We start from the raw sequence: 22,360 nt of genomic DNA on the forward strand, positions 1-22,360 counted from the left end.
CATCAAAAACTATTAATCGCGAGATTGTTTTCGATTCGTGAAAAAGGAATCAATCAATTACGTAACGTTTTAAAAAAAATAGGATGAACGTTCGATAAAAAACGTTCGGTTGTGTTCGAACGCTTTAAATAAATTGCAATTAAATTTTCCGGGTTAAGAACATGAAAAAAACAAACGTCACGACGAATCGATGATGTACGCAATTATTTGACAGTAATCGTACGTTACGAAAAAAAAAAAAAAAACAAAACAATCGTTTTCAATCATTATTTTTGATGATTGTTGTTTGTTGTTTGTTGTTGTATAAAAAAATACACGGTTAAATCCACGACGACGACAACGGCAACGACGTTTGTTTTGTTGTGTATTTTCTATATACGAAAACTTGAATTATTTAGAAATTTTTTTTTTTTTTTTTTTTAAATTCGGTCGTGGCATTAAAAAAAACTATTGATAATGATAATAATAATAATAATAAAAACAAACAACTTTTAATTTAATTATTACCTTTGATTTCTAATTGGAGGTGAAAGATGTTTTTCTTTTTTTTTTGGCCATACCATGAAAGTTTGTTGGTCTTTAAGAGTAATAAAATTGTTTTATTAGATCAATAATTAAATAAAAATGTCAGTCACCGTTCACGCACGGCGAACGTAGACACACGCACACGCACACTCACGCACGCACGCACGCACAATTACTAAGCGAAAAATAAATAATAATGATTATTATTACTAACGTTTCAATTGTATTTTGCACCTTTTTTATATTTTTTTTTTTTTACGTAATTATTACTTAAAAGTATAAATTGGCTTAAAAATTAGTTGGGGGGCATACAGGTATACCTCCTCTGCGTTCTGTGACCTGGTATTTCCTTTAAGTGTCCTTTTTTTGCGCGCGAAAACATAAAAATTTAAAAATTAGGAATTTTAGTATGGAATAGAAAAAACGTGAATTTGAGTTTATCTGTTTTACTGTCGTTTTTTCCTGATGAAAATTATTTTTTTTACATATGTAAAGTCATAGGTGTAAGAGAGAGAGAGAGAGAGAGAGAGAGAGAGAGAGAGAGAGAGAGAGAGAGAGAGAGAGAAAGGTATAAACAGAAGTAAAGAGAGAGGCATACAAAGCTGAGAGAAAGAGCGAGAGAGAGAGAGAGAGAGTGAGTAAGGGCCTTGATTTTGTTTTTATTTTACGAAAGAATTCAGAACGGAAATTCTTTTTTTTTTTCTCGTATGAATGGTGGGGGACCTTAAATTTTTAAATTTAACGGTTTCGAACGTTCCTGTCGGTTATACCGAACGCATTTTCCTACAATACAACGAAAAGTTTTGTCGCTGTCACCATTTAAAACGTATCTATTGACATAATAATTATTGTTATTATTGTCGCCAACAATTTAAAAAAAATTACCCATATTTTATCTCCTTCCACGTTTGATACATTTAACATAGTTAAACACGGCCTCGGACATTTCTACATATATATATATATATATACATGATTCATACCACACGCCCATTTATTTAAAGTCATTATTATTATTATTATTACATAGAAAATTCAGTTATTTTTATTGTGCAATTCCCTACGTATAGAGAGAGGAAAATCCGCCTACAATCATTAAAACCTTTTATCTACTTTATTTTTTTTTTTATAGCTGCCTACTCTATATTATATAGCGTTATAGTTTTCACCACGTGAAAAAAAAATTCGTTTTCGTCGACGGTGTCAATAAAAAATTCAAAAGTGTCAGAAGAAAAAGTTTTTTTTGCCGCGAGATGATTATTAAATAGAACGAGTATCGCATTAACAATTTCTTTTTAGATAGAAATTGGAGATTTCGTATCGCGTATCGAATTCATAACTTACAAAGTCATCTTTTTACCCCCCCCTCCCCGATCCCCCCCCCTCTCTCTCTCTCTCCTCCTCCCATTTCTCACTCAGTATTATTACATTTAAGAAAAAATTAGCAAATGTCGGAATAATAAATAATTAATAATAATAAATTAATTAAATGCTACGCAAAAGAAAAAAAACGAGGGGAGGGAGGGCGAAAGGGAGGGGGGAGAAATAAATTTTTTAAAAAAATCATTACGGTATTTTTTTTTTCGTGTCGAAATAATAATAATAGTAATGATGATGATGATGATGATATTTGATGAGAACGATAGCCGTAATTTGAAATTTTATTACCCTCGAGATTTCGAGATTTTTTTATTTATTTTTTTCTTTCGATTTAATTGTCGTGTAAGAAGATTTTTTTTTCTTTATCTACTTCCACGTGTTTTTGCGTTAACTATGATGAATTTAATCAAACACATTTAAACCGATAATTAAAGAAAAAAATTTTTATTTATTTTTTGTTAGGCGTTGCATTAAATTTTACATTTCGTATTATTATTATTATTATTATTATTATCATTTTATTCACCCCCGCGAGGCAAAATTAAATTTTTTTTTTTTTTGCATCGTCGCCACTCAACCTTTTACGCCATTTTCTTTTTTTATTAATACGTAATAACGGTAAAAAAAAAAAAATAATAAAAGTAGTAATAAATTTTTCATTTCGTAATTATTAATTATTATTATTATTATTATTATTATTATTTTCCACCATTAAACACGACAAGGCTACTTGTCGGGGGTTTTAAGTATTTATCCGAGGTTTCTACCCGATTCCTTAGGGACAAATACTCGAATTTCGGTGGTGCCACTTATTATAAGATAGCACCACATCAATTCTTGAAGGTCTTCCTGAGTCCGTCTTTATTCGATGGGAACGATTTGTCTCCTGAACTGGGCTCCAGTGACTAACATCTTTGGAGTGGCCAGGTCAGAAGCAGTGAAATTCACATTCTCGTCGAGCTGCCTCAGGTCGACCGTAGAACAAGATTTTGTTTTTGGTTCTTACTTTGTCTTGTTCTCATTTTTTTTTTTTTTTTTTTGCTCTTTTTTAAGCCAACAGCACGTGGCGTTCTCAAACGGTCACTCATCCAAGTTTGCACCACGCCCGATGCTGCTTAACTTCGGTGATCGTACGGGAACCGGTGTGTCCAGCATGCTATGGCCGTTGGCTTTATTATTATTATTATTATTATTATTATTATTATTATCATTCAAATAAATAAATAAATAAAATTTTTTTTTCGTTCGTTCGTACCAACGTAAATTATTTAAAAAAAAAAAAAAAAAACGTTCGCATGAATAAAAAAATAATTTTATTTAAAAAAAAAAAAAAAAAATTACGTAATTTTTTACTCTCAAATATTACCAAACAAACAAACAAACAAACAAACGGTCGAGATTGAAACGAAACAAACAACAATCAACAATTTTTTTTTACTATTTTTACTATTTTTCATCGTGTAATTTTTCTCATTACAACCGTTTTCCATTTTAAAAGTTTTCACAATCGTCAAATTTATTTAAAAAATAAAATTTCGATATATCGATCGATATAAATATCGATTAATTTCATTCTTATTAAATTTTTATGATACGATCGATAACCGGTTTCGACATGATTTTTTTTTTCTTTTTTTTTTATTTCGTATGCATAAACTCGTCATTACACGACTCGTGATATTTTTTTTCCTATACTTTAATAATAAATTTCAATTATCATCATTATCATTACGTTTAAAAAAATATTATTATTATTATTATTATTGTTTATTAATTATTAATCGATCGCGATATTTAAATAGGTTAAAAAAATAATAAATAAACAAACAAAAAACGTTTAAATTCGTCACACTTAATAAAATAATTATTTAAATAATTAATAAAAGGGGGAAAAAAAAATTAATAATATTTATTACCCGGTTTTATTTTTGGGTTATTAACGATTGTTGAGTCACATTAATTAGGATAAACATTCGCGCCTAAATTTAAAATAAACAAACAAACAAACAAACGAACGAACGAACATTTAATTTTTTTTTTTTTCTTCGATAAATTTAACGTGGAAGTAGATTTTTTCGAAAATCGATGGTGATTCCTCACGGTCTTGATGAAATGTAGGGAATATCCGTTTGTTTTATATTTTGGTATAGTTGTGCGCTGTCGGTATTGAAAAATTAGGTTACCAGCAGGATTTTTAATTTAAATAATACTAATCGTAATTAGGCTAGGTCAAGAATTAGGCGTCGGAGGCGTTTTAAGGTATATCGATCGATTAAATGTTTTTTTTTTTTTAAATATTTGCCGACGTCGTCTCGTCGTCGTTTGTACGATGTTGTTGTTGTTTGTTTGTTTGTCTCCTTTTTCACAAATTCACATAGATTTTTGTCTGGTGATGATGATGATGATGATGAGATTGCATTATTAAGTTAACAATGATTGCACAAATACAATTGCGATGCGATGCGATGATGATTTTTTTTTTTTTTTCATGCGGGAGGGAGGGAGGGGAAGAGTGCCTAAATTTTTAATGTCAATTTAACCGAATTTAAAATCCATTAGTTTTATTATCATTATCATTATCATAACGTTGAATTTTTTTTTGTCGGAAACGTAAAAATTATTTTTTTATGTGTTTCGACGTCGTAACGTTTCGAATTTGATTTAATAATAATAATAATTACGAAATTATTATTATTATTATTATTATTATTATTATTATTATTATTATTATTATTATTAACCGGAACTCGATATCAAGGTTTAATTGGTTACCTAAACATTTAAATTTTATAAATGTAGAAAAATCTTTGAAAAAAAAAAAAAAAAAAAAAAAAAACGGGAATACCTTGGCAACAACAACGAACGACTCGATTCCTATTTCGCTAGTATAAAAAAAAAATTTTAACATAAAACAGGTATCGAATGTGAGAGAGAGAGACAGAGAGAGAGGGGCTCACACAGGTAAAAATAAAAAATACAAAGCAAAAAGAAAGAGACAAAAAATTATGACTGTTTGGGGAGGTAGAGAGAATTCGCGTAGTTAAATTTTTTTTTTTAATTTTTTACAAAACAAAATCGGCCCCCCAAAAAAAAAATTAAAGTAAAATTTATTATTATTATACGTCACCTTTTTAATTAAAAAAAAAAAATCCGTTAAAAATTTTTTTTGTTAATAATAATAATAATAATAACGACAGCAACAGCAATCCATACGCGAAAAATTAGGTATATGAAAAAAAAAAGTAAAAAAATTTTTTATTTATTTTTTTACCTTATAACAGCAGAAGACGAAAAATAATAATAACACTTTTTCTTTTTTTTTTTAAACACACAGAAAACCGTTAAATAAATAAATAAACTTTTTAAAAAAATCAATAATAATAATAATAATTAACAAACACGGTTTTTTTTTTTTTTAATAATAATAATAGTATGACAAAAAAAAAATTAAAATAATAATAATAATGATTTTTTGAGCAACTGAAAACTACTCCACGGGTACCGGTTAATGAACTAAACGAAGGTACTGCATGAAACACTGAAAACAACCTGAGCCAGGTACGATGGTGCATGAACACCGACTACCACCACCACCACCCCCCCCACTTCCCGATCGTACACGTGGTGCCACAATGTAGTGGCCAAAGATGGAACTCTCTTTCTCTCTTTTGTATTTTTTTTTTTTTTTTTAAATCCTTCTATTCTTCTTCCATCGTTTTTTTTCTTTCTTTTATTATTATTATTATTTCTTCCGCCATTTTTTTTTCACCTTTTCAGCGCAGGTAATTTCTCGTACCTGTTTTATTTTTTTGGCTTATAGGGAAGAGAAAAATGTTGAGTTTTTTCGTTCGTTTGTTTGTTTGTTTGTCGTTTGTCCCGTGATTTTTTTTTTTTTTTCGTTCGACGAAACAATTTAACATGCGGGGGGTGAAGGGGTGGGGAAGGGGAGGGTTCGGGTGGGGAGATGAAAAATATTTTTATTTATTGATTTATCGATTTTTTTTTATGATTTAAGAGCCTAAGGGTTTATTATTATTATTGTTTGTCGTACGGGAAAATTGTTTTAACAGGGTAAGGGGGAGGGGGTGCAAAGAGAGGATAGTTGGGAGGGGGTAGGAGAAAAAAAAAATTAATAATTTAATCGAATAAAGTTTTATTGATCGAATCATTTTTTTTTGATTTATACGGCATTTGTAATTTTAATGTCGTCGTTGTTGTCGTCGTCTGCTTTTTATTTACGAAACGAATCCGATGTTTTATTACGCGCGTTTTTCACGCCGTCGTCGATTCGTTATAAATAAATAAATAAAAATTTTTTTTTTATTAGGTTTTCTTAAGATGGTGGCCATTTTATAAATAAAATATAAAAAAAAAAAAAAAAACATGCCAAGGTTATGGAAATTTTACTTGTTTTTTTTTTTTTTTTTTTTTTTTTTATTTACAATTTCCCGCCCCGTATATAAAAAAAAAAAATAATTTTTTGAGGGGGGGGGGAAACTATCAATAAACGACATAAAAACCCAAAAAAAAAATTTTTTTATCGTACGAATAGAAAACGTTTAAAAACAAATGATTAGATTTAATTTTTTTTTTTTTTTTTTTTTTGATATAATAATCGAGAGAGAAAACATTGAAATGACTTTTATTATTACTACTACCACGTCAAAAGCATCATTTTTAAACATTTTATAATATTTAGATTTTTTTAAAAAGAAACATCTTGACCTCTGCCACGTTCGTTCAAAAATAATAATAAAAACGATGAATCTCACGCCACGATTTTTTTTTTTTTTTTTTGTAAACCATTCACAAAGTGAAATTAAATTGTTTAAACACGTCGCTGCCCCTCAAAAAAAAAAAAAAAGTAATGATAATGATAATGAGGAAACCTAAAAACATAAATATATCATCATTCCAGGTTGGCGTGGTGGTGATGGTGACCGACCGACCACCTAACTTAAATATAACAAACATCTTCCATAAAAAAAAAAAGGTACGCGGTCAGCTACTTCGGGGGACCTTGGAAATGGCGAACAAACGACGAGGTAAATTTTTTTTTTTTTTTATTACAAATGTTTAACTTATAGTTTTTTCCCTATACCTGTTTTTAATGGCGTTGACGGGAGAACGGGAGGACGGGGGGATGGGGAGGGAAAGGGGGGGGAGCTGGCCGATTACAAAACAGTTTAACTCTTTCGTATAAATTTAAATATTGACGATGATGACGATGATGATAATTTTTTAAACCCCCCCCCCCTGAAAATTTCATCAATACAAACAAATCCTTAAATCTTTGGAGGAAAGGTGATGGAAAGGGGAGCGAGAGGGGGAGGAGAGAATGAGAAAGGAAGGAAGAAAGGAAGAAAAGGAAAAAAATTCGATTTCATTGTTTGTTTTTTTTTTTTTAAAATGGAGATAAAGAGATGAACGGAAACGGTTAAGTAGATGAAAAGTTGTTAAAATCCTTGACTTTCTTTTTTTTTTATAAAAAAAATTATTTAAATATCATGGCGGAAACATATTAAAATGAAATTTTTTTGCATGTTGCAAAAAAAAATAATAAAAACAAAGCCGCCATTTTTTTATATCGTCTGCTTTTCAAGGTTTTCTCTCTCTCTCTCTCTCTCTCTAACTACAATCCCCGACTTGAAGAAAAATTTATACCGACCTTTTTTCTTTTGTTTTCAATTAATTAAAAAAAAAAAAAAAAAAATTTCGTCGAAAAATTCAAGAAAAAATAATAATAATAATAATAATGATAATGATAATAACGTTTTCCTCGTTCCGTTACTTATTATTATTATTATTAATAATATTTAAAATAATTAAAATATTTTTACGGTGTGACGTATTAGTACCATCATTTTCATTTTCATTTTTTCATTTTTCCATTCACTTTTTATAATAATAATAATAATAATATTATCTAGGTATAAATTAACTCATCGTAACAAAAACATTCATCTATTAAATCCTTGAATTAAATGATAATGATAATAATAATAAGTTATGAAAGTTTTTTTCATAACATTCTGTGGAATTTATCATTGATTTTAGTTAGGGGTTGTAAACATTCGAATTGGAAAAAAAAAAAATTTTGCAATCGTGAACTTGAATGTAAAAAAAAAAAAAAAAATGCGTTACGGTTAACGAATCGTATTATTTAATTAAAATAATAATAATGATAATGGCAGACGTTTTAAATTATCAGATGGGATATTTCTTAAAGAAAAAAGAAAAACGTGTAATTAGTGCCGCATCGAGTCGTGTGAATTTAAAAAAAAAAAATTCGTGTGATGTCATTTTTATATTAATAGAATACGAAATGGATTTGTTGAAGAGAGAGGGGTAGTGGGGGGAGAGAGAGAGAGAAAATTTTTTTTGACTGATTGATTTTCAGGTACGAACAATTGAATTCAAATAATACGAGTCGGGTAAAATAAATATAAAATTTGCGACAATTGTCTCGTCATGTCGTCGTCGTCGTCATTGTCATTGTCGAAATTTAAAGTAGCGTCGTCTTGTTTTTTTCTTTTTAATAAAAAAAAATTTAAAGTGGTTTTAATGCTGTCGTCGTCATCGTCGTCGTCGTCGTCGTCGTCGTCGACGAAAATATTATAGACGGGGGTACTCGTAAAAAAAAATTTTCTTCCTTTTCAATAATACGACGCTACGTTTTATTTGTTTGTAGAAAAAGAAAAGTAATTTACCGGTCTCGTCGATGTTGTTTTTTTGTACGAAACGTCTTGTAAAACTTTCGTCTAATGACACGTCTAAAATATAGATTGTCATGTAATTAATACCATCGTGTCATTTGAATAATTAAAAAACCGTGACCCAGACCGAATTTTTGATAAAACGATCAAAATAATAAATCAAAATTTTTTCTTTTCTTCTTTATTTAAAAAAAAAAAAAAAAAAAACAACCCTTAAAAAACGATGATGATAATAATAATAATAGAAAACGAAATGATTGAGATGATGAATGACGGGTTGAATGACAGCCGACGCATATTTTCTTCCCTTCCTCCCTTCCCCCTTTCTCCTCATTCGAAATCCATTCGTAAAAAATTGATTAATTGATTTTTAAAAGTTTTCTAAACAAATAAATTTTTTTATTGATTTTAATAGCAGAAGACGCGTAACGGTGGGCAATGATCTCAGGCGGTAAGCGTTAATAATAATAAATTAATCAATGAGATTTTAAAATTGACAAATCATTTCGTTGAAAAGGTTAACGTCTTTCAATTTGATATCATTATCATTATTATTATTATCGATTGATTTTTTTTTTCTTCTTGTTTTTAGAAATGGCGGGAAATGGTTGTTGGTTGTTGTTACAAGAAAGAGGAAGTTGTTGCTGCCGATGCATAATCATGACTTTGTAAAATATCGCATAACGTTGCAGGTAATGTTGCATTTTCACTCCTATTATTATTATTATTATTATTATTATTATTATTATTATTATTATTATTATTATTACTATCGTCATCACGTTATGAATTGATTGAAAATGAAAGAAGAAGAAGAAGAAGATAGAAAGTTTTGGTGTGGTCTGATGATAGGGGGAAAAAAAAAATGTTGGATTTACATCCGCTTCATCAATAAGTTTAAAATTTGTCTAATGACACGTTTATTGCGCGTTTCACGTTCTGGCAACAATGTAACGAATGAATTTGTTTTTGTTTTGCGATTTTTTTCCCCCGTTTCGTGATGACGACGGAAACAGACAATGAATCCCAACTGAAAACTGTTGGACATTTTCTCTTGCGACTCATACAAACAACAAAAGAATCGTTTTTTTGTGATGTTACGTAATAATAATATTCGTTACGTAAATCATATTCACACACGCACGCACATACGCACGCATACTCGCACACACGCAGCGTTTTTTTTTTCATGACGTGTGTCATGACTTGCGGTCTAAAAAAAATTAGATTCTTTTCACTTTTAAATTGTGCGTCTACACATTTACACCTTCATATATATCCTTGCGAACGTTCTGGTTTACTTTTTTTCCTCATGTTTGTGTGAAACACACGGGGGGGGCAGGGGGTGGAAAGGTGGGGGGCTTAGGTTCACCTTTCGGAAACGTTTTTAAAAAAAAAAAATTACACTTTGACAAAATTGACCGTTATTTAAAATTTTTTTTTTTTTTTATTATAACATTCATCACGTATCGAAAATTTTTTTCGGTTAATTAATTGCGTTAAAAATTCGTCACGTGATTTATTATTATTATTATTATGGAACAATCTCGATTCGAATCGAACGGTTTTTTTATTTCTCTCTCTCTCTCTCTCTCTCTCTCTAGAGGCAATAAACGAAAAAATAACGTTTGGAAAAGAAGCAGATGTGTTGTGCTTAAAAAAAAAAAAAAAAAAAAAAAAAACGTTTTTTTTTTATTTAGGTTCCCTCCCCTTTAAAAACCGGACCTTAGGTAGGTCTGGATCAATTATTATTATTATTATTATTATTGATTTGGAATATTTACGATCCCACCGCACGGAATCGAGTTTTTTTTTGCTTTTTTTGCGAGAAAATAATTAAAGAATTTTAAACTTAAACTCCAGACGTTTTATATATTGCGCAGGTTTTTATAAAATAAGGTTTTACGCACGCCTTTTTTTTTTTTAGGTATCGTATTTATTTTTATTACTTATTCTATGGTATTGTAATGTTATGACGTCATAGTACAAAACGAACCGTTTAATTAACCGAAAGAAAAAAGAATGTTATTAATAATTCGAAATTAATAAAATTCGTAAAACGTGGGTTAAAATTATTAACTGGAACGGGCATCTTCCTGTTGTTGTTGTTGTTAAGTTCAGTCGGTTAAATATGATGATTGAAAGAAGAGAGAAAGAGAGAGAGAGAGAGAGAGGTAGGGCAAGCAGGTGCTTGACTCTGATGCGCGAGAGAGATGATGAACAAATGATATTTAAAAAAAAAAAATTTTTTTTTCTTTCTCTTCTTCGTATTTCTTTTGTTGTTATTCATCATCATCATCATCAACATCGTCGTGTATTTAAATGCGAGTTTAAAAGAGAGAGAGAGAGAGAGAGAGATAGGAGAAAAGTTACTGGAGCTTATACTCTTACGTCGTGTGTAATTTTTTTTTGGCCTTGAACTTCACAGTCACGTGACAAACAATCTGGACAACCGGAGTAAAAAAAAACGAAGTAATTTAACGATCGGTCAATAATATATGTTTTAGTTCTTGGTCGTTCTTAGCCCAATTCAAATGTCGTATCCGTTATAAGAAACAAACAAACAAACAAAAATCGACTTGTTTTCTTTGCAAAACATTAAAACAAACGCACACAACACGATGCTAACGTTTTATGTTTTTGTTTTAATAAACAAACATTACGTTGAACTCGGAAAATATAATTACAATTTTTTTTTAAAAAAACTGACAACCGATTTATCTACGTCACACTGAGTTTTCATCCAGAAAAAAAAAAAATTAATGAATTCGTTTAACAATGGCGCTTAAAAAATTTTTATATAGCTTATAAATTTCGAATACGATGACGATTTAAACCGTGACAGCTCATTGAACTTATGCCATATTTCCCCGCCCCTCACTACCCCCCGTCTCTCTCTCTCTCTCTCTCTCTTTCGTTTGTCCAGACGTTTTTTGAATTTCATGCAAAAAAAAAAAAAAAACTTCCAGCTAAGTAATAAATCATTTTTTTTTTCGTTGACGACGTCACTCATTTCATATTAAAATAAATTCCCGCGTAAAAAAAAAAATCGGAAAAAGAAGAAGAATCGATCGATCGATCGATCGATCGATATTTATAAATCGATTGTTAAAAATTTTATTTTTGCCACGAATTAAAATTTATGCATAAAAAAAAAAAAGAAAAATTTGTGTGTTGTAATTAATGAATGGATGGATGGATGGATGGATGGAATATCGTAGAATGTTACTGCCACGATGATTATTATTATTATTATTAGGATGATGATGATGATAATACAATAGAATTTTTTTTTGGGTGTTTAAAAATGACAATGGACAAGAGGGCATTGAACACGACAAATATTTTTAAAAATTCGACATTTTATTTTTATTTACTCAAATTTGAACAAACGACGGACGCCTACGACAACGAACGCGACGGCCCCCATTTTTGTTGTCAGAGTTCAATTTTACGGTTGATTGTTTAATCGTACCTGAAATCTGTCAATTATAATTATCGCGTTTAAATAAACGTAAAAATAAACGACGCGCCAAATTTTAATTACGCGTGTATCGATCGATGAATCGATCGTTCGATGGATCGATGGGAAATTCATTATCGAACGCTTTATATTTTCGCACGCACGCGTAAATTTGCGTTTTTATTCCGTGTAATGGGGTTGATGGAAAACAATTGACCGGGTTTCCAAGAACAACAACAACAACAACAACAAAAGCAGAAGAAAAATTAAAAAGAAAATTTTTTTAAAGTCACGTATCGATCGACGAAGTAGAAATTTAAACGCGGATTATTATTTCGAATTTTCGTAACGGTTTTTTTTGGAAATTTCTAGAAAATGTTTTATTGGGATGGGAGGGGAGGGGGGAAGGGGGGAAAAGGAAATCCTCGCGATAATAATAATATTTTTTTTACACGGAGACGGTTACGCGATATCGAAATAGAAAAAATATTATTAATAATAATAATAACAATTTTTTTTTCGGGGGTCTTAATTTAAAAGTCGTTACTTTTCAAGGTCAAAACAACAACAATCTTCGACTCTCGATCTCGCTAAAATTGTTGAAAACCTTGAAATGAGAGATTCCATAAGAATACGAGGGGCATTTTGTTGTTTGTAGGAACGAACGAACGTGTACGTAGAAACAAACTAAAAGCGGGATTTTAACGTATCATTAAGTCTTCACCGAAGCGATTTCTTTTGTTTACAATTTATTATCATTATCATTATCATTATTATCATCATTAGTTTTTTTTTTTTTTTTCGTTCGGTAGAACATGAGGAAAAAAAAAAAAAAATTTACCTGACTGGACTGAATGAAATAAAAGAAGAGATGATGATGATGATGATGATGATGAATAGAGAGCCCGAAGGGATTTAATGAAAGTGTATATAGATGATGATGATGATGATGATGATGAAGTGTGTTTGGTCGTAAGAGTAAATGAACTCTTTTTATCTCTCTCTCTCTCTCTCTCTCTCTCTCTCGGTTACTTTTGCGTTAAGGTTTAATTACGAATCAAAATTTTTTTACTTCGTCTTATTTTAAATAATTTTTTTTTTATTTATTATACAATGATTTCAAAAAAAAAAATTATTTATTTATTTATTTATTACGTCGTGGAAGCAGTAGTTAAAAAAAAAAAAAAAACGTGTCGCAAATATTTACCATTTGTTTATGTTAATTGATAATAGTATTGCAGTGGAAAACTTATAATTTCCGCATTAAATTGACATTCATTTTTCAAAGTCGAGTTTTCCTTCATCGATTATAAAAATTACGTTTGGCGTAATGCGTTTATGTGACCACGCACTTACCCACTTACGCACACGCGTGCGTAACTTTCACGATGTTTATTCGTAATGTAAAAGAGAGAGAGAGAGAGAGAAAAGTATTTTTTTCCAAACGTCATCGATAGGTTTTATCCCTTTTTTTATTTTTATTTATTTTTATTATTTACAAACTCTTCTTCGAAGAAATTTTCCTCTGTTTCGCTGTGACGTCATCATAATGACGTCATTATTTAATATTGAAATTTTAAAGTGTTTAAGTTATCGTATCGGTAAAACTTTAATATAAATAAATCTCCCTTTTTTTTTTATTTAAATTGTAACTTTCACTTGCGTTTTAGTCCAATAAAAAGATGAGCACTTATAAAATTAAATTATGGTTGTTGGAGGTTGTTGTTTGTTGTTTGTTTGTTGCTGTAAAAAAAAAACTTGACATGAGAGTTTATTTAATTTTTCATTATTATTTAAAATTTTTTTTTTTTTTTTTGTTTTTTCTGTTATTAATTATAATTTTTTTTTTATATTATTTAAATTTCATTCAAATTGATTTCCAGAGATTTCTATGGAATTTTTTTTTCGATTTTTCCAGTCGAATCGTTTATAATATAAAATAATAATACTTTCATTTTTTAAAATAAAATATTTTTAAACGTTATTTAACTGAGATTTTAATGAGCGGTTTTAATATTAATAACGTTTCTTAAACCACGACGACAAACACGCATTTTTTTTTTTTTTGTAAGTTCGTAACGTATTCCCACAACGACGTGTATTTAGACTGTGCAAACGACTACGTTTTCCCATTTAAACGTTGCGTAACGTATCAAATCTTATATTAAAATTCATTCATCGACCGTTTAAATTATTTTTATTGACTCCTTCCACGTGGTGGTGATAAGATAATAATAATAATGAAAGTGTTGAAGTCATGTTATGGAACGTAAAAACAACAACAACAACAAACACACATGTCGTATGCTTCGTTAATAATTAACATTCGATATTTTTTATTGCTAATAATTATCATTATTATTATATTATAACAAAATAATGGGGGGAAAACAAATTTCATATGAGAAACCTTGGGGGGGGGGGCTTTAATTAAAATTTTTAAACAATTCTGGAATTTGTTTGTTTGAATTATTTTTATCACACGATTTAAGGATTAGATAAAATCCATTTTAAAAATAATAATAATAATAATTTAATTAACCGGAAATCACATTTATTATCATTATTATTATCATTTATTAATTTAATACTAATAATTATTATTATTATTATTTGTTAATAATTTATTAAATGGAATTTTTACATTCTGCTAACTTCGTACTCTTGCTTGGTTTCAATCGAACCGTAACCCGTTCCGGTGTTGCCGTTCGTTTTTAAACAATTTTCTTCTAGAACAATACACGGGTTGACGTGTTCTTCTTTAACGGTCGGTGGCGGGACTGCCACCGACGCCGACGCCGTTGTCGTCGTCGTGATCGCCGTCGTCGTCGTCATTTCGTCTTTTGTGATCGAACACGTTTTACTCTTTCTTTGTGATAGTAAAACTTTAATCATGAGTAACATCTGAAACGATAAAATTGTATCGATTATTATTATTATTATTATTATTATTATTAAGTGCGCGAGTGCGCGCGTGCGCGTGTGAAAAACTTACTAGAATACCGTGTACGGCGATGATGAATAGGCTACCGTATCTAAAACCGAACCAATCGGTTAAAAATCCGGCAACGGAAGGACCGACGAAATCACCCAATGAAAACGAAGATGCCCACAATCCAGACATGAGTCCATAGGTAGCAATATCGTCTGGAAATCCTCCAGCGCTTAAACAAAAAAAAAAAAAAATTATAAAATTCAAAGGAAACAAATGATTGATAACGTGTCATAAGATAAATACGTACACGGAGGATCTTAAAGAATCGATGAAAGCAGATACGACTATGCAAGACATACCGAATCCTTCCAATACCAGGCCAGCAATGACGAGGCCTAAAGTTCTGGAGAAAAAAAAAAAACAAATCAGGAAAGAAATTTTTTGTTTGTTTGTTTGTTTGACGTCATAATCAGATGAGACTCACTTTTCGATCGGTATAAATGGAGCTGGACCAACTAGTAAAACGCTGAATACCATGAATGCCGATCCTGCGAGTATTAATAATTTTGGATTGACTTTTCTATCGCATAACATTCCGACAAATGGAGCGCTCGCTGCGTAAAATGCTCCGTTAATAACGAACATAAGGCCCAAAGTTATCGGACTTAACTCGAACTGTTAATATATATAAAACACATCATCATCATCATCATCATTTTCTGGAATTTTCCAGATGAATTAATAACATTTCTTACTTCTCTTATATGCGGTTCTAACGTCGCCGAATAAAATCCTAATACGCTGGAAGCTGACATGACGCTTAAAGCATCGAGCAATACTGCTGGAACTTTAAATATTTCTTTAAATCCGGCTGAAAAACATAAAAAAAAAAAAAAAAATAAATAATGACGTACAAATCGTCTGATGCCACGACACGAACGTGTTCATTCATTAAAAAAAAAAAAAAAAAGGAAATTCATCGGTCGTTAATTTTTTTTTCCTCTCCGCGGATTTTATTTTTTTATTTTTTTTTTACTAGACAATATCGTGTGTTAAAATTTCAATATGGTTTATATATTACGTCATAACCGTGACGTCATTGAAAATGAGAAAATTTTTTGGCATTAATTCACTAAGTAACGGATAGTATGAAATAAAAATTTCTCGCGTCAAACAATTATCGAAATATTTTTAAAATCGATTATAATCGATATATCGAAATTATATCGAAATGACGTCAAAAGGAAAATTAATTTTTAACCGCTTTGTTATTATTAATATTATTATTATTATTATTAATATTATTAATCTAATTAAAATTATTAATTTCGAAAGGGTTTTTGTTGTTTTCGTTTCCACGTGATAGATTATTATTTTATTATTTTAATTTATTACGTATTAAAATTTCATTATTATTATTATTATTATTATTATTATTATTATTATTATTATTATTATTATTATTAATACTAATTAATACGATAATTTTTTTTGAGATTCTTACTCGCGTGAGATTTTTTTTTTTAAATATATTTTCTTCTTATTAATATTCAGTTCAGGAGAAACTTTTCGAACGCCACGTGAAAAAAAAAAAAAAAATTTATTATTGGTATTGTTATTATTATTATCATCATCACTTTTAATTACACGACACGTTCGTTCCACGTCATTTGTATTGAAATGTTTCAAAACGTAATTTTTTTTGGTAATAAATCTTTAAATATCGAAGAATTTGGGGCCTTTGTGTAATTCCTATTGGGGCCCCCGCTGTCGCGATATTTTCAATTGATTATATTGTACCTTTTAAAACAATGGGTCAATGACCTTTGATTACGATTGGCGAATTCGTCACTCTTCTTATCACACCGTCGGATTTTTAAAAAAAATAATAATCTTCATCATCCAGCGCGTTTGTGTGTGTGATAAATAATTTTCTTTCTATTAATAATTTTCCACGGTTTAACTAATCGTGCATGGTTTTTTACGTCATAAGCGTTTTATTATTATTATTATTACTACGAACGTTACAGGGATTTTTTTTTTTTTTTAAAGAAACATGTGATTTTTAATAATTACGTCATTGTGTTTACCTTTGGGTTTAACGTCGTTTCTCTTATACGATGGTAAAACAAAATAGACAACCAATCCGTCCAATAAGAGTGCGGTACCCATGACCAGAAAAGGAGGAACGTAACCCCCGAAACTGTACAATATTCCTCCGATGGATGGACCAGCTATGTAACCGACACCGTAAAAAATTTCCAAAGCGGCCTTAAAACAAAAATTATAAAAAATTTTCGCGGGAAAAATAAAAATACTTAAATGATAATAATGATAATAATAATATTACGAATGTCGTGGCGACATTTTCCGGAAATGCAGCGGCGGTTATGGCAAATGCCGCAGTTACAGCAGCAGCAGAACCTAAAGCTTCAAATATTCGAAAGAGGAAAGAAAGTGATATAAACCATCCGTGTGTTTCTATGTAACCCAACAAACTGTTTAAAAACAACAACAAAAATTTATTAATAATAATAATAATGATAATGATAATAATGATGTTTGTTTAAAAGAAAAATGGAACGTGTTGTTTGTTTTACCCGAAAGCGATGACGGAGACTCCAGCAAGCATAACAGCAACATTTAGTAAAAGTTTAGCACCGATCGCATCGATCTAAAAAAAAAAATAATAATAATAATATTTTTTATTATAATTTTAATCCAGAGATTATTGATAAGGAACAAAATGAATGATAAGAGAATTTTAATAATGATTAAAAATTTAGCTGCTACCTGGAACGTTTTACCTTCAAAATGGAAAAAAAAAATCGATAATCAATATTTGATTCACATCACTTGTTGTGTTCCCTTTACTCTCTCTCTCTCTCTCTCTCTCTCTCTCTCGGTCGGAGGTCATGAACTTTCATTTTAATAGCCTCAAGTTATTTATTTATTAATGGCGTACGAAAAAATTTTAAATAAATAATGATGCGCAAAATAAAAGAAAAAAAAAACATTTTGGATAAATATTTGGCCAAGGCGTTCTACGTTCTTTCTATATAAAAACGTTTATGGATCTTTTTTTTTTTTTTTTGTTTCGCAGGTGGTATCCATACATCTACTTTCTACCGTTTATAATTTCAATAAGTTAGCTCGTGCCAGCCGACAAGTCAGCCAGAAATCAAGCAAGCAAGCCAGCCAACCTTGGATACCAAACAGAACAGGTTAGAAACAAAAAAAAAATTTATTTATTATTAACGACTACTTTCCCCCCGAGAAAAGATCGAATGGGTAATTTTTTTATTTAAATGAAAGGTATTAAACGTGATAATTTTTATAAGAAATTGTTTTCCCCCCATTAAAATGGCGGGGGGGGGGTGATGAAAGGTATGGTGGTGGTGATAGTGATTGTTAGTGTCAAGGATTATTACGTTAACATAACGACCCGGAATGATTCTATTTAAAAAAAAACAAATTGTTCGGTTTATTAAAAGTTGCGAGATGTGATTAAAACAAAACAATACGTCACTAACATTCTAGCAGACGACGACGAAATTCATTCATTCATTAAAAAAAAAAAATTTATTATAATGGCGTCGTAGGTAAATTTTAAACGGGCTTCGTTTACAAAAAAAAAAAAAAAAAAATTTAACCTTGAAAGGAAACGTGAAAGAGAGAGAGAGAGAGAGAGTGAAAAAAAAATGGAACATTTATACGTTGGGGGGGGTCTCGTACGTTATTATTAATTAAAACGTGACCTTTAACCTTTACAACAAAAATTAATAAATAAATTTTAGGTATATCAGGTACGCGACCGCGGGTCATTTTCACCGAAAAAAATTTATTTTTATTTTTATTTAAAACATTATCGACGCGAAAACATTTTTTTTTTTTCTATCTTTTTTTCTTTCTTAAAATATCGTTTCACTCTCTTATTAAAACAAACAAACAAACAATCGAAAGAACGACAAAACAAACAAACAAACAAATTATTTTATTTAACCAGGTTTTTCGAAGGAATTTTTTTTTTTAAAACGTTTCATATCGGCGCATACGCCATTTTATTAATATTATTATTATTATTATTATTATTATTACTATTATTATTATCATTATTATTATTATTATTATTATTATTATTATTATTATTATTATTATTATTATTACTAGTAAATTTGTTCTTTAATTTGAGAGATTTTCTTATTCTTATTCTTAATGATTACACGAAACGAAAAAGCGTTTAAAAAAAATATTGTAGGGAAACAACGCATCTTACGCGTGCGTACGCATATTTAAACCGAATAATAATAATAATAATAATAATGATAATGATAATAAATTAATATCGTGAGAATGTCTTACGTAATTTCCAACAATCGGACTTGTGATAAATGCAGTCAATTCAAAAACGCCAAACACCAAACCATATTCCGATGGTGTAACATTTTTAGATTCTGCCTTGAAACAAAAAAAAAAAAAAAAAACAAAAAAAAATTATCATCATCATCACAAAACATACGAAGTGATAAAACGGGGGAGGGGGTGAGGGGAAGGAAGAGAAAATAATTTTTTTTTTTTTTAAATTTGGTACCTCTTTCGGATAAAACGGTGCCTGAAGTGAGACGCAAATGGCCGAACCAAAATGTACGGTTCCAATAACGACCAATGTAAACCATTGAGCCTTTGTAAGGCTGGTTTTTTTCTTTTCCTCGGTAGTCATCAAAGGCTATTTGATATATTTTACCTGAAAAAAAAATAAGAAAAATAATTTTTTCCAATTCTCAAAGGTCTCGATTTCAATGTCGTATGTTCCTTCGACTAAAAGCAGAAGAAAAACTTTGAAAATAATAAATTACAGGAAATTAAAAATTAAAAACAAAAAAACAACATTGAAAACGATGGTTTAATTATCATCATCATCATCGAAATCATTATTATTATTATTATTATTATTATTATTATTATTATTATTATTATTATTATTATTATTATTATTATTGATTAAAACATAATCCGATCGTTTAAATCATTTACTCATCGATAATATTGACGTATTCATAATATTATTAATAATGATGATTGCTCTTTTAAAAAAACATGTCGTGAGTTCGTGAAAGTTTTCCCCGATATAAATTTAAATTAATTTTGGCGCGAAAATATTAAAAACAACTCCTGCAAAATAACGGATATGCATTTTGCCGTGTTTAAATGCACTCAATAAAACATAATCCTATTTTTTTTTTTTTTTTTTTCGTGACGTATTAAAAAATGCAACAGCGTTGCATTAATAATAATATTATTTCGAATGTGTCAAAGATGCCAGTTCTATTATTATTAAAAAATAAAAAATAATTTTAAAACAATTAATTACAATAAAAATAAATAAATAATTAAATAAATTTTATTTTTATTTAAATAAATAATGCGCCAAAAAAAAAAAAAAAAATTTTTTTTTAACGGTATTTAAAAAATTTATTTATTTAAATAAAATCATAACAATTAATTTAATTAATAATCACGTCGGGGGGGGGAAAAATCAGAGCAAATAAACAAACGAAAACATTCAACTTGTCTTGGTAATAAAAATAAAAAAAAAAAAAAAACAATTAGAAATTAAAATTTGTCACGTTGTCGTCCTGTTTTTCTATTTTTTTTTAAAATGTAACGTGCCCTTGATTAACTTAAAAATTGCAAAAACAATAACAAAATGCGAAAAGAAATTGATATTATTATTATTATTATTTAAAATTTAAATTTCGTTTTATTTATATTTAAAAAAAAAAAAAAAAAAATCAGTTGGCATCACTGCAAGTCAAAAAAAAAAAAAAAATTTTTTTAATTATAATTTAAAAAAAAAAAAAAAACAAAAAAATTTTTTCTTTACTTAAACTCTCTTGTTTGTTTGTATGCATTTAACGATGACAAATATTTGTCTCGGTTGTTGTTGTTGTTGTTTGTTCATTGATAAATATCAAAAATAATAATAATAATAATAAATAACAATATATGAAATTATTTTATTTAAACAAAATCGATTTGGTCTTTGAGAAAGTGAGAGAGAGAGAGGAAAATTTAGGCCTTATTCGATTTCAAAATGATTTTTAGATAAAGACCTTACCTTTCGTAATTAAAAAAAGGAGGGATTCCCCTTTATTATTATTATTATTTTTCAGGTTGAAAAACTTGATGATAATAATAATAATGCTATTTATTTTAAATCGCGATTGTTAACGTCACCATCATCCTTGCACCACCGACACAATACGAAAAAAAAAATTTTTTTTCTTTTTTTTTTTTTTCCAGGTATCGAAACGACGAACGCGTGATTCGAAAAAAAAAATTATCTTTGTTTCTTCACGTTTGTTCTAAGGGTTTTGTGGTTGTTCATAACAACAACAAACAAACAAACAAACGAACCTTCTTGTTCTTCTTCATTCTCGTCGTATGCATTTCTTAAGGAAACCTTTTAAATGAAGTAAGTGTCTTTTTCTTCAGGTATCGTTTTTTATTTTTTTTTTTAATTTAAGGTACGGACGAAAAAAAGTATTATTATTATTATCACCTATACGAAAAGGTAACGGTTTAATAATAATAATAATGGTTTTTTTTTAATAGTTTCGAAACGATTTAAATTTTTTATTATTTTTTTTGGATGGCGATGGTGGTTTTATTAACCTTTGGCAAAAACTTTATTCGTTTATTATTATTATTATTATTATTATTATTATTATTATTATTATTATTATTATTATTGTTAAACATTATCATTGGTATTATCATTAATTATTATTATTATTACATTCGTTGTTATTTTAAGAGAGAGAGAGAGAGAGGGGGGGGAGAAAAAGTAATTTTTTATTGAGTGTTAATGTCACGTAAATATTTTTCGCTTCAAAAACACAAAAAATTTTTTTTTTTAAATTTATACAAACGGAGGAAATCGATTGTACTACGCGTAAACAAACAAACCGACAAACAAACAAACGAACAACTCTCGTAGAATATTTTTTTTACGCGTACGAAACGATTTTTAACGGAAATTATAAATTAAATTTAAATTAAAAAAAAAAAATAATGATATCTTTATTATGTTCGGCATCGAATTAATTTATTTAAAGGTGATAATTATTATTATTATTATTATGTTGTAACATGACGAAAACAAAACAAACGGCGGACATTTTTTTTTTATGTTGGTAAAAGAACTACCGAAAAGTGACCCCGACATTTACCGGTCACAAAACCGGGTTAAAAAAAAAAAATTCTTATGTTTTCCTGTCGTTGTTGTCGTCGTCGTCGTCGACGTAATCGAAATTTTACCTTGAAAAAATTAAAAATTAA

The 22,360-nt window shown here is 29.0% G+C and overlaps 2 protein-coding genes across 2 annotated transcripts; one reads left to right on the forward strand and one right to left on the reverse strand.

The window, feature by feature from the left end:
- Positions 1 to 14,724: 14,724 nt before the first annotated feature.
- On the reverse strand, positions 14,725 to 17,651 carry Phum_PHUM534890 (synaptic vesicular amine transporter, putative; the record flags this gene model as incomplete). Its single annotated transcript, XM_002431489.1, has 8 exons — positions 14,725 to 14,988; positions 15,080 to 15,248; positions 15,327 to 15,422; positions 15,504 to 15,694; positions 15,775 to 15,890; positions 17,110 to 17,290; positions 17,370 to 17,517; positions 17,620 to 17,651. 8 exons carry the CDS (start codon positions 17,649 to 17,651, stop codon positions 14,725 to 14,727), a joined length of 1,197 nt encoding a protein of 398 aa, XP_002431534.1.
- Positions 17,652 to 18,007: 356 nt separating this feature from the next.
- Positions 18,008 to 18,248, forward strand: Phum_PHUM534900 (uncharacterized protein; the record flags this gene model as incomplete). Its single annotated transcript, XM_002431490.1, has 2 exons — positions 18,008 to 18,067; positions 18,123 to 18,248. The coding sequence occupies 2 exons, from the start codon at positions 18,008 to 18,010 to the stop codon at positions 18,246 to 18,248; spliced, it is 186 nt and encodes a 61-aa protein (XP_002431535.1).
- Between the last annotated feature and the right edge of the window lie 4,112 nt (positions 18,249 to 22,360).

The sequence above is a fragment of the Pediculus humanus genome, genomic scaffold (assembly GCF_000006295.1).
Source record: "Pediculus humanus corporis 1103172108289 genomic scaffold, whole genome shotgun sequence".
Lineage (NCBI taxonomy): Eukaryota > Metazoa > Arthropoda > Insecta > Psocodea > Pediculidae > Pediculus > Pediculus humanus.